The following is a 13,330-nucleotide window of genomic DNA, read 5'->3' as shown; positions in this document are numbered from 1 at the left end:
TTTCATTCAGTCTAAGTAATTAATTAATTAGTTTAAATGTTTAAATATAATGCCTCTATAAACATTTGTATATAAATTTATTTAAGTTATGTAATTATTGCGGTTAATTGGGATTTGGCCGGCGCTGAGGTTCCACGCCCCTGTTTGACCACGCCCCCACGTCATGAACACGCCCCCACACATCTGGCCCCGCCCCCTCAGCGCCCTCCCCTCCTTGTCCGCCAGGGGGCGCCCTGCCGCTCTCCCGCTCCCCGCTGCCTCAGCACCCCGGCGAGTGCGCGGTGACGTCACGGCGCAGTGACGTCGCGAGGCCCCGCCCCTGGCGCGGCGGCCGCAGACCCGCCGCAGGCACCGCGCCGGCGGCAGCGCAGTGAGCGTGAGGGGCCGGCCGGGCCGAACCGAGCCAGAGCCGGAGTCGCCTGCGGTGCTGCCCCGTCCGCCCCGCCGTACCCTGCCCCCTTTCGTCCCGCCGGCGGCCGCGGCTCGCCCCGCGTTCACCGCCGCATCACGATGTCGGTGCCGGAGCCCGCCGGCGGCGAGGAGAAGCAGGCCAAGGAGGTGGAGGACGCCGAGAAATATTCCTTCATGGCCACCGTCACCAAGGCACCCAAGAAGGTAGCGAGGGATCAGATCCGTGTTAGGGCGAGCAGCCCCCGGCTGTGGCGGGGGAGGACCCTCGGTTAGGGGGGAGTCCCCGGTTGCCGGCAGGAGCCCTCCCCTGCTGGGGCACAGCCTGCGGTGGGAGCGGGGAGCAGCTCCCGGCTGGGGGAGCACAACCCGTGGTTCTGGGGGTGAACAGCCCGTGGTTCTGGGGGAGAATAGCTCGAGGTTCGGGGGTATCAGCCCGTGGTTCTGGGGGAGAACAGGCCCTGGTTCAGGGGGAGCACAGCCCGTGGTTCAGGATGAGAACAGTCCGTGGTTCAGCGGAGCAGCTCCCGAATGGGGGGAGCACAGCCCAGGGTGCTGGGGGAGAACAGGCCCTGGTTCAGGGGGTGAACAGCCCGTGGTTCTGGGGAGGGTCAGCCCCTGGTTCAGGGGAGCAGCTCCCGGCTGCGGGGTGAGAGCCCCCCCGTCTGGGGGCAGCAGTAGCCCCTGGTCGAGGGGCCCAGCCCCGGTTTGAGAGGGGGATGCAGCCTCTGGTTCGGTGAGCAGCCCTCGGTTGGGAGGAGAAGCTTTTGGTTGTGGGGGGAACACACAAGACCGTGACCCGGCTTTGGCCCCACAGGTGGGGATTGTGCTGGGAAAGCTGGAACTGGTCCAGTGTGACGGTAACTGGGAAGTGGGGCTTGTCCCCATTCAGTGGCAGAGAGGGAGATTGGTACCTCCGAGGGGACTGGTCCGGTGTGGGGGTGGCAGGTATGGGCCAGGGGGCGGCAGATATGGGCCAGGAGGCTGCTGGCCCACTTTGGGGTGGGAGGGAAGGGCTTGGGTACTAGGGTACAGCCCTGGCCTGCGTTGAGGTGAGGGGAGGAGCGGTACCTGCAGGGCAGGTTCTGGGGGGCAGGGGCCAGAGCAGGAACCTCAGCTGTGGCATAGGAGTGCAGGGGGTCAGGGTGACCCTGAGAAGGGGACAGGCAGGGTGGGCCCCTTGTGTGGGACTGTGGGGTGACAGGGCTTGGTGGTGGGGACAAAGCAAGGGGGACCTGTTATATGGGAAGAGGCAAAAGCAGCAACCTGGAATCAGCTGTGGGTCACTCAGAAGGGCGGCTAAGAGATTGCAGAGTGTTGAGTTTTTTGGGGACAGAAGTTCTGTTGGAGGTGTGGGTGGGAGCACCTTTGGGCTCAGCAAGAGGCTGCCGAGTCACCTCAGTCCCCCTCCATCCCTGAGGGAGCTCTGAGATCTCCAGTGCTGCTCCACAACCCTGTGGGCTGCTCACGTGGCACCGAGGGTGGGTGAGCCCTGGTCCTGCCACTGCAGCAGGTGCAGGACCCCAGCGACCTGGGGATGTGGCCCTGTGCTCTGGGCTCAGTGCTGGACTTTCAGTGCTGTCAGGGAGGCAGAGCCACGTTCCAAGCCCTGCACAGATCTGTGCAGCTGAACATTGTGTTCCCCTCGGGGCTGCAGCCGCCTGGAAGCGGTGGATGCGAAGGCAGAGCAGTCACAGAGAATGGGAACATCCTCATTCTTTGGGGGGATCTCTCCTGCCTGCTCTGGCCATGGGTGGGACTGGGGGGTGTCTGACCCTTGGGGAAGGTCAGCTGGATTTGAGGTGTCTTCTCTCCCAGGGAGCAGGGGTTGGAGATGAGGCCCTGTTTATCTGGGCCGTGGACATGGCCTGGAGGAACGAGCAGAGGAATGTGGGGCTGGGATCTGCCTCTTCCAGCACAGCTCCAGCTCAGGAATTGTTTTTACCTTTTCATAACCATCATCTCTGTCAGAGAGACCAGCACAAGGCTGCTCCAAGGGGACAGCATGCTGCTAATCCCAGAGCATCCCATGGAACCAAAATAAAAGGGAATCTATTGAGCATCCTCAGAGGGAAGTTTGCCATCCTCTCAGGGGGATGAGATGTTGTATCCCCAGAATTTTCTGCTGCAGACTTGGCTGTGCAGCATGAGGAGCCTTGGTTGGACTCAGTGGCTGCTGCAGCTTTTCCTGGCTGGGTGAGGATATTGAAGGTGCCCAGAGCGACACACGACATTTGAGGCTGATAACATCAGAGATGGGGAGCGAGCTGAGCTGAGCTCAGGGAACAAATTGCTCCGGGCTCCTGTTTTCCTTGCCTGGCTAGTTCCTGCAAATAGTGCTGGGCAAAGGCAGAGGCCTTGGCAGGAGGATGAAAGACCAAGGAAGGGAGAATTGCTCTCCTGAGATAAGCTGTTGAGTGCCCCCAGCTCTGATGTCTCAGAACAGGATTGCAATTAAGCCATTAAAACGCCCTTCTGATTCCTTGCAAGTCAAAGTGGTTTTTGTGCCAGCTGCCCTGGACCTCCTGGCATGGTCAGAGGCCAGTGGAGATAGTGGAGAGAGATGATTTACCAGCATGGATGTGGGCAAGATAGTGCTGTGCTGCTGAGGCACGTCCTTCCTGGGTTTTCAGGCTCCTTGAACTTTGCTGATGCAGTTTGTGTGAGGTGTTTGGAGATGGGGAGGGTGGGAATGTGGCCAAGCTCAGTGCAGGCTCTGTCTCTGTCTGTGAATGGCTTTTCAGAGATCCTTAACTTGTGCTGGAGTGGGGAAGGTGCCAGTGTGAGCCCACAGCATCCAGCCCAGGACCTGCAGGAGCAGCTTGGATGCAGCTGGAACCACGTTGGGCCTGTGGGTGATGTGGAGAAGTTGGTGTCTCCTTGTTGGGGTCACCTAGAGCTGGGAATCAGCCCCTAACATTGCTGTTTCCTCTTGTCAGGGACTTGTTTAAGGTGAAAAAGTGAAACAAGCAGGGGGTAAGAGATTAAATATGATCAACTCCAGGCTGAAGTAGGAGCTGACTCAGTGGAGGTGAAAGGAGGAATAGGGACGTTTTCCCCAAGAGCTGGGATTCCCTGGCTCTGCCAGAGCTCCCTTTCCACTGCAGTTTGTGGTGATTTGTCAGCACAATGACCCCAGTTTGGTCTGAACTGGGTGGTTCTTTGGCCAGGAGTGCTTTGCAGGCAGAGGTGAGTGAAGCTGAGTTTTGCACCTTCTCCAGCCCCTGCTGTGGTGCTGCTGGGGCAGATTGGGAACGCTGAGGCTGGTGGCTTATCCAGTTTAGTGAGCATGGATGTGGAGATGATGATGGCAGAGCTCAAGGACAGGTTGTGCTCCTCCAGATCCCTGTGTGCCATCACTGCTGCGTCTGGGCATCTGCTCTCCTGCCTCCCTGGAGACTGCAGGTGCCCTTGGCAGCCGTCGCCTTCCCCATCCACGTCAGCCGGGCGGCGGAGCCTGAAACTCCCAGCGAGCCCAGCTGGGGTGCCCTGGAGTGGGAAGGACACGGCGAGGGGCACCGTGCTTGTGGCAGGGCAGGGTGCTGTCCCTGTCTGTGTCCTTGTCCCGCTGGCATCGCTGCCTGCCGGGCTCCTCCACACCTGGCTGCTGGCAGACACACGGACGCTGCAGACAGATCTTTCTCCTGCAGCATTGCTGGGCTCTGAGATGGGCTGAAGGCTCCGGTGTGGCTCTGGGGAGGTGAGTGGGGTGGCATCCCCGTGGCCCTGGAGCCGGTGTGGGTGTCGGGCGGTGCTGAGCCCCTGCGGCTGCGGCTGGGGCGGGATCCCGCACAGCCCGTGGCGGGGAATGCTAATGCACAGCGCCGCAGCTTTGCGGTGGCAGCCAGCCGGCTGCTGCCTGCTGTGGGGGTGGCAGAGATGGAGCCGGGAGAAGCTGGGGAGAGGGGGATGGGGTCTGTGGGGAGCTGCTGCCCCTGGGGAGGGCTGGGTGTCCTCTCCAGAGCATCCTCCCTGGTATTGCTGCACCGCTGACCTTGCTGCAGCTGCTGCATCCCTGCCCTGCACAGCCCGTTCCCAAAGACCTGTTCCTGCCCCACTTTGCTCTGTCATGACTTATCCCAGGTCCCTGCAGCTTTGCCAGGCTGGGTGATGCCTTCCCCTTGGGGCTGTCAGGGGAAGAGGCTGCCCTTGTTTGTCCTGACAGAGCTCCTGTAGCCATTGGTTTTTCCTGTCCCTTTAATTTAATTCCTTAGAGTGGCTGCTCATAAATCCTCTGTGCCTTTGTGAGCCTGTCTGGGGCCATGGCTACCACCTCCTGTCCTGCTGTTCTGCAGGCACCGTGCACCTGGCTCTCCTCATTCCTTTGCCCAGATCTTCACTTCTTTGATTCCTTGCTCTGAGTTTTTCCTTCTCATCATGAGATGCCTGGGCTGGCATGAGCTCATCGTCCTCTATGGATGTCGTGAGAGGGTTTGGCCTTCCCTGGGGTGCAGGAAAACCCTAATGAGTGGGGGGGAAAAAGCACAGGGGTGTTTGGAGTGGAGATGAATTACCAGGGCATGGGGCAGCCAGGTCACTCCTGGTGCTGTTAAATGATAGAATCCTAATTTTTTTCTAAGTTGCTTTTGGGACTTTCCTGTTTTGGTTTTTTGGAGGGTCTCCCTGATGTCCAGGGGGGAGGCTTGTGCCAGTGCCACAGCACTGAAGGCATTTAATTGAATTGTTGAACCAGAGAGAAGGAAAAAGGGAGGTTTTGGGGGTTTGATGGGCACAAACCATCTTCAAAATGATGTGCCAGAACCTGTGGCTTTTGCTTTCTCCTTCCTGCATCCCTGAAGGAGGCTGGGTTTCCACTGTTATATCAGCCCTTTGGAGGTGGGAGAAGAGTTGGATATCCATTCTTCCCAGTCTTCTCTTGTCATATTTTAATGGTGTGGGGTGGAGACCACCCATCCTGGGAGCCCCCTTCCCACATGAGCAGCCAGGTCTGGAGTGTGGGAAGAGAGCTGGAGCAGGAGCTCAGTGTTTGTTTTGACCTTCCCTGAATGCCAGGTTATCTTCTGCTGGGGACTGGCCTACCACAATACTTTCTCTGGGAGCAGCTTTCTCTGTGCTGTCCAGCCTGTGCAAATGTTGGAATGAGTTCCTGTGCTCCCTCCTAGATGTCGAGGCTGGGGTATTTCACTCTGGAAATCAGGTTTTCAAGGGCAGGTTGGAGTTAATCCTTTGCAAGTGGGGATCCTGTCTGTGTTGCTGCTCTGAGGGGTTGGTGGGTGCCTCATCCCAGATTTTGGAGCAGGAAATGTGTGGAACCTCAGCACTCATCCTGAGGGGTTTGCTTGTGCCAGGCTGTGTTTCTATCCCCAGGAGTTTCCTGGGGGTGACAGTCCATTTGCAGAGGGCTTGTTGTGTTTCCTGCTGAGCCCTTTGATCAGAGCTGCTTATCTGAGGCCTCTGGCTCACCTTCACTCAGCACATGGTGGTGACATTGCAGGTGACTGTCCTGGGACCTGCTGGTGGCCCCAAGGGCCCTCAGTGCCAGAACTTCTCCCAGAGTGAGACTCTCTGGACTCAGGGGTTGAGTCTGTAAGGGGCTGGGAGAGGAGTCAGGGAGCCCCAGCAAGGAGGAGCATCATGGTGACACCTCAGCAGGTTGTGTGGAGCCCCTTCCCAGGGCACTGCATAATTCCACGGGCTTGGGCACCCTGAGCAGTGCTGGAATCCACTCTGCCCCATCCCTCTCTGCCCACATCATCCCTGCAGGCTTCCCTGGCATGGTTAACCCTTGGGTGCTCTGGCACATCTTGGTTGATGGCCCAAAGGTGCAAAGAGGAAGCTGCTAGTTTGGAAATGGTTTGGAAATCACCCAGTTCCACCCCTGCCATTACACACCCATAATCCCAGTGCTATTAATCAATTTTGGAAGCCCTCTCCACAGCCTCAGGTTAAATGCAGTGTTCTCTTACAGGTCTGTGCCTTTCAGCACAGAAAGTTTAAAATTCTCATTATCCAGGGCTCCAACAGTCAAGAACACCTTCCACAATCCCAGGTTGCTCCAAGCCCTGTCCAGCCTGGACTTGGACACTTCAGGGATGGGGCAGGTACAGCTTCTCTGTGCCAGGTCCTCCCCACTCTGACAGGAGGAATTTGGGCTGGTTTTTTGGCAGCTGCTCTCCCCGTGTGTTCTGTGCCTCTCTGAGCCAGCAGGATGCGGAAGCTGAGGCCAGTCCTGCCTTTTGGAGCTGCCCTCATTGCCCTGTTGACTTGGGCTGCTTGAACTGTGAATTTTAATTACACTTTGGGATCAATACGGTGGCCTTGGTAACGAGCTTATTGCTGCTGCAGAATGTGTTTACTTCAGGTTGGTGACAGCCAAAGGCCTGAGGTGGCCGAGGACATGATGTTCCAGCTCCTTGAACAGGCTGCATTGTGATTGGGGTGAGGCTCCTGCAGCCCTCAGAGCTGGGTGCAGCTTCCCCTTGGCTGCCCCCACAGAGCTGGAGCTGCCTGGCAGCGCCCGTTCCTGCCTGCCTGAGGAGCCAGGGTTTGGCTGGGAGCTGCTGGAGCTGCTTTATCTGTGTGCTGTGGGTGGAGGGGATCTCTCCTCCTGGCCTTTTTCAGTGAGAAAATTTGTGCAGCCTCGAAAAGGAGGCTCCTTGAGGCTTTGCCCTCCTGAAATTCATGTTTTAGTGTCCTCCTTCCAGATGAGGGTGAGGTTCAGCTGTGTCTGCTGTTTGCTGCCTCTCCTCCTTTCACCTCCCATCAGGGAGCTCTGGATTTCACATTCCTGCACTGTGGGGAGAGTTTTGCATCCAACCTGGGCATGTTTTGGAGCAAGAACATCTGGCTGATCCCTGTTGACCTTGGAGCTGTCAGCATCTTGCAGGCAGCACAGTGTCTCCTACATTAACTAAGCCCTTCTCCAAATATTCTCTGAACTTGCCATCTCCACAAAGAAATCACTTCCATCCCTCCTGCTTCCCTTAAAAGAAAGGGACTTCATGGAATCAGCCCTGTTTGCAGGAAAAGGTTGACTTTACTCTGACACAAGTCTGATGTTTGTCCATCCTGGTGGTGATTCCTCAGACTCCTGAGCAGGGAGGAGCCCATGCTGAAGCCTGAGGTTTCTCCTGCTTTGCATCAAAATCCAAGTAATTTCCAGGGCTGAAAAAAAATCTATTGGTAAATGAAGAATGGGCAGCTCTAGTGGAAATAGCACTGTGAGAGGCTTTGGGAGTCAGGGCAGGGGGAGGATGGATTTCCAGTTTTCCAGAACAGGCTGCTCCTGTTTCCATGCTGATCCTGAGGGGTGTTTTCACTTAAAGCTGTGTCACAGGGATGGAGGATCAGCTAAGGGTACCTGAGAATAGCTGGAGCCTCTCCTGAGTGGGATTTGCTGGTTTGGTTTTTGAAAGAGCAGTAGAAGTTTTGGAATGCTGAGATTCTCCAAGGCAGTTTGGGGAAGAAGAGGAGTGCCCAGAGTGCCAAGGGGAATGATTCCTCCCCTAAAACACAGGGGCTACTTTAGGATTATGGAGCAGAAGTTTGGCCTTCTCAATTTGTTTAATTTTTTTTTTGTGCCAAGCTCTCCCTTCAGACCATGAGGTGTTGCTGAAGGAGCTGTTTGACAGTGTTTCCAAGTGTTCCCTTGGTCTCATACAACTGTGCTTGGAGAGGCATTTTCTAATTAGTTTAAAAATTGATGCTAATTAAAGCTGATTCCCCCTCAGCTCTGACACACAAACACATTTCCATGGGTTTCCAGCTCTGCCAGCTGGCCTGTTGGAGGCCAGCACTCCTCAGATTGCCCCATAAGCTGCTGGGAGTCATTTAACCCACACTCATGGAATAGGGAATGGTTTGGGTTGGAAGGGTCCTTAAAATTCACCCAGTTCCTCCCTCTGCTGTGGCTCCAAGCCCCATCCAACCTGGCTTTGGACACTGCCAGGGATTGAACAGTCACAGCTGCTCTGAGCCCCTGTGCCAGGGCCTCCCCACCCTCCCAGGGAACAATTCCTTCCCAATATCCCATCCAACCCTGCCCTCTGGCAGTGGGAATCCATCCCCTTGTCCTTGCAAGGACATCACCTTGTGTTGCTTGTGCAGTTCTTCCAGTGTAGTGTGGTAACTCCAATTAATTCTAATTTTCCTGCTTCCTAAACAGTGCTGTGCCATAGGCTGGGTGGGCACTGGGGAGGAATCCAGAGGTGAGAAATCTGGGATGGCTTTAGACCCATTGCTGTTTGCCCATTGATGGGGATTATGGGGTTAACCTGTGAGGCATGACCCGAGTTCACTGCCCTGAGGGATCCCAGACATTGGACTTGTGCTGTTCCTGCCAGGAAGGAGATATCCCTGTGTGTTTCAGGTGGATATCCCTGTGTGTTTCAGGAACTATCCCTGTGTGTTTCAGGTGGATATCCCTGTGTGTTTCAGGTGGATATCCCTGTGTGTTTCAGGTGGATATCCCCGTGTGTTTCAGGAGATATCCCTGTGTGTTTCAGGAGATATCCCGGTGTGTTTCAGGAACTATCCCTGTGTGTTTCAGGTGGATATCCCCGTGTGTTTCAGGAGCTATCCCCGTGTGTTTCAGGAGATATCCCTGTGTGTTTCAGGTGGATATCCCCGTGTGTTTCAGGAGCTATCCCCATGTGTTTCAGGAGGATATCCCTGTGTGTTTCAGGAGCTATCCCCTGTTTCAGGTGGATATCCCTGTGTGTTTCAGGTGGATATCCCTGTGTGTTTCAGGTGGATATCCCTGTGTGTTTCAGGAGCTATCCCTGTGTGTTTCAGGAACTATCCCTGTGTGTTTCAGGTGGATATCCCCGTGTGTTTCAGGTGGATATCCCTGTGTGTTTCAGGTGGATATCCCTGTGTGTTTCAGGTGGATATCCCTGTGTGTTTCAGGTGGATATCCCTGTGTGTTTCAGGAGCTATCCCTGTGTGTTTCAGGTGGATATCCCCGTGTGTTTCAGGTGGATATCCCCGTGTGTTTCAGGTGGATATCCCCGTGTGTTTCAGGTGGATATCCCTGTGTGTTTCAGGTGGATATCCCTGTGTGTTTCAGGTGGATATCCCTGTGTGGTTCAGGTGGATATCCCTGTGTGTTTCAGGTGGATATCCCTGTGTGTTTCAGGTGGATATCCCCGTGTGTTTCAGGTGGATATCCCTGTGTGTTTCAGGTGGATATCCCTGTGTGTTTCAGGTGGATATCCCTGTGTGTTTCAGGTGGATATCCCTGTGTGTTTCAGGTGGATATCCCTGTGTGTTTCAGGTGGATATCCCTGTGTGTTTCAGGTGGATATCCCTGTGTGTTTCAGGTGGATATCCCTGTGTGTTTCAGGTGGATATCCCTGTGTGTTTCAGGTGATATCCCACTCCATCAATGCCAGGCCCAAGCCTTTGCCTCAATTCCTGCAGTCCAAGGATTCGATGCCTCCTTATCTGGTGAGGAGCTTTCCCTTTGCTCCTGCTGGAACACACCTTTGACCTCCAGGTGTTTATGAGGCAGATTTATCCGCAGTTACTATTTAACACTCAAAATGACATTTCTTTTATTGAATCCTTCCTTCTGTTTATTTTTCCTTTAACTGGCATTTATAGTGATTCTCATCATGACTGAAATCTTGTGGTGATTTCCAGCCTAGTAACGTTTGGAATGGGTCTGTTTCTTTCCTGGTGTTTCTTTTTCTCTGCTGAGTTTTGAGATTCATGTGGAAGTCCTTAATTCTCATCTTGGACTCACAAGAAACTTGGTTTGGCTTTTTTTTTTTCCCCTCAGTGCTTTACCCAACCAGCCTTTCCCTGGCAGAGGAAAATGGATGTTGAGATCAGGGCTTGGCTGGTTTGTTTTGCCAGAACCTCAGTGCCCTTTTACTTCTTCACTGGGAACAGTGTAAAGGTTTCCAGGTGGAGATTTGGCTGGGATTCCTGCTTGGGGAGTTGGTGGGGAGAGTGCCAGGCAGGTCCGTGCCTCTGGGAGAACAGCCTGCCCTGTGAGCCCTCTGGGAGTGAGAAATACAGATCCAGGAGCACCAAATTCCTCATGGCTCTGCCTCCATGCACAGAGCAGCACCCTCAGGAAGCTCTTCCAGCTGTGATATCTGAATGAAGCGCTTGGGGTTTCTTCTCAAAGTTGAAGAAACCAGGAGAAAGTTTTCCATGGAACCACCAGGAGAAAATTCTCCTCTTGCCAAGGCCACACCTGGGGCAGAAGCAGGTCCTTTTTCCTTTTTCCATTTCCAGCCCTCACAGGTGTTCAGGCTGTGGAGGATCAGGAGATGTTTGCTGAGCAGCTCTCCTGCTCTTCCAGCCTGCCCTGTGAGCCCTCTGGGAGTGAGAAAAACAGATCCAGGAGCACTGAATTCCACATGGCTGTGCCTCCATGCACAGAGCAGCACCCTCAGGAAGCTCTTCCAGCTGTCATGTCTGAACGGAGCACTTGGGATTTCTTCTCAAAGTTGAAGAAACCAGGAGAAAGTTCTCCTCTTGCCAAAGCCACACCTGGAGCAGGAACAGGTCCTTTTTCCTGAGGTTGTTCCACTTCCAGCTCTCACAGAGCCCTTGGTGCTCAGGCTGTGAAGGACCAGGAGATGCTTGCTGAGCAGCTCTCCTGCTCTTCCAGCAGGAATGGTGGGGTGAAAGCAGAGGGCACTGCTGGGGAAAATCCCCCACCTTCACCTGGCCATGGGCTCTGGTGGGGCTTTGTTTGCTGCTGGGAGGATTTGAACTGGGAATCTGATGGTTCTTCCATGGGTTTGCCATAGCCTGGTGTGAGTTTGTGCAGCCCTTTGCCATCCAGGTTTGCACTGGCATGTGTGACCAGAGCTTGGAGGTGGGAAAATGGGATGGTTGGAGTCACAGAGCCAAATCTGCCTCCAAACCTTCTCCCCAGTGCTTTGGGATGAGGATGGTGAGTTGTCAGGGTGAGAGTCTTGCTGGTCCTGATCCCCCATCCCTCTTCTGCAAGCACCTTGTTTTTCCTTCCATCCTTAAGGAGTGCTGTGATCCACAAATGCCCTTCCAGGCTGGACAACCTCCCAGGAAAAGAACCCTAAAACCATCCCTGTGTGCCTTGCTGATTCCCACCCCAAAAATCCAAATCCTGTGTCACTAGAGGACACGAAAGGGCACAAGCTCACACTGTTGTTCTCCAGGTGACGAAAAGGGAAGTTTATTTTCTGACTCCAGCATTTATAGTTTATAAAAGTGACAGTGGATTGGAGGGTGACAGTGCCACCTCTCCAATGACACTGATCAAACCAACAGTGCATCAACTCTCTCTTCTTCTATAAAGAAATGCAAAACAATGAGTTATTTACAGAAAGTGTGTGAAAAAGTTCACAACAAGAATGTCAACATCAGAAAGCTTAGAAAATCTTAAAAAACCAGGGTGACAGTCCTGTTGGGCTGTGGAGCAGGATCTGTGTCCCCCTGTGTGTCCCCTGTTCCCAGGCTCATGTCTAGACACTGTGCTGTGGGAACAGGGGCTGGCTCTCCCAGCCTGGTGGCAGAGCAGAGGGGGCCTGGGGACAGGGCAGCCAAGTCCTCTAAACAAACCCAGTGCCCTGGCATGGCCACGGTGGGCATGGTGCCAGCTGCAGGGGCCAGCACAGGGACACACACTGGGAGCACTGGGAACCTGCAGCTGGTGGCTTTGGGATGGCCTCAGGGAAGCAAACGTGGCAGTTGCTCTTTTCTCCCAGTCAGGAAACTCAGAGTCCTCTCTAGGGTGGTTGTGAGAACAGCATGGGACAGTTCTGTCCCTTCTCTGAGGAGGTGGCTCAAGCAAAGCTGCTCCTCTGTCCCTTTTCACCTGGAATGAAGGAGAACATTATCTGATTATCTGACTGATGGTGCTGAAGGGCCTCGTTCCCTGGGATGCCTCTGCCCGCCCTGGATGCTGAGTTGCTTCTGCAAATCATTGAATTAGAACAATTTTTCCTTTAGAAATGCCTGACCCAGCTCCTCCTCAGGAACAACCAGCAGCTCTCTGTCCTTCTGCACATAAGGAATCCTTGGAGACTGAAAGCTGAAGGTGCCCATCTCCAGGTGGGCAAAACCCAGCCCTGCTCCGAGCTGCTGCTCCTGTCTCCTGTGGGAGCAGGGCTGGTGAGGAGGAGGATGCTTGTTTGGGCTGTGAAACATTCCTTGTCTGGCTGAATTTCCAGCAATGACAAAGAAATGATGAACTTAAGAGACAGATCACGTCAGGGCTGCCTTGGCAGCATGGGCATCCAGCAGTGCCCTCCCAGCTTCTGCCAGGGAGTTTTTGTTTGGGAGAACATACAAAATCAGGGGAACTGGCTGCACTGAATAGTGCTGATCCCTGCTGCTGGTTTGCTGCAGCCCAAGGAAGGGTCCCAGCACTCTGGATGCTTCCAGGCTTTCTCCTGGGAGGACAGAAGTGGGTTGCAGAGACTCTTCTGCTTTAGAGGTGCTTGTGTGGCTGTAGGAACGTGCTCTGCTCCTCCCTGGGCAACTGCGCTGTGTCCTCACATCCACGGATGTCACACGCAGAGGTCTGGAGGGTTTTAGATGGTTCATTGCTTCCTGCTTATCTTGGGTGATGTGTGGAGCCTGCTCCTGTCCTCACTCCACTTATCCACGACAGAATTGGCTGGGAGGACACTTTTCCCATGGCTGTGGATGTGCTGATGCTCACATTGTCCCTAATAATAAATAATAATGATAATAAAAGGATTGCTGAAGCAAACCTGGGGGTGCTAGGAATAGAGCCTGGAGCTGCTTCCCAGCCTGTGTCCTTTCCCCTGTGGAGCCTGTGCATTGATGAGCCATGTCAGCTGTGAGTTGGTGGATGCTTTCCAAAATCTCTGTTCCTTCCACAATCTGCTCCTGCTCTCCCCCAAGGCTGCATGGGAGGCAGTCAGGGATGTGTAGCACAACAAAGGAACTTAAATGACCTTTCTGGAGCTGTTCTGCGAATGGAAGAAGTGTTAAA

The 13,330-nt window shown here is 54.4% G+C and overlaps 1 protein-coding gene across 3 annotated transcripts in view; it reads left to right on the top strand.

Moving 5' to 3' along the window:
* The first annotated feature begins 312 nt into the window (after positions 1-312).
* AHCYL1 (adenosylhomocysteinase like 1) overlaps positions 313-13,330 on the top strand; it is a 31,422-nt gene continuing 18,404 nt past the window's right edge. For 2 of the 3 annotated variants that reach the window (XM_064732904.1, XM_064732906.1), the window contains exon 1: positions 313-615. In XM_064732904.1, the coding sequence (XP_064588974.1) occupies positions 511-615 (105 nt within the window). In that variant the 5' untranslated portion in view covers positions 313-510. Of the gene's footprint in view, positions 616-3,906; positions 4,109-13,330 lie in introns of those variants that run through there. The other variant, XM_064732907.1, reaches the window with a different exon arrangement.

The sequence above is a fragment of the Zonotrichia leucophrys genome, chromosome 26 (assembly GCF_028769735.1).
Source record: "Zonotrichia leucophrys gambelii isolate GWCS_2022_RI chromosome 26, RI_Zleu_2.0, whole genome shotgun sequence".
NCBI classification, from domain to species: Eukaryota; Metazoa; Chordata; class Aves; order Passeriformes; family Passerellidae; genus Zonotrichia; species Zonotrichia leucophrys.
The sequence above is the reverse complement of the archived record's forward strand: the minus strand, read 5'-3'. Positions and strand labels throughout refer to the sequence as shown.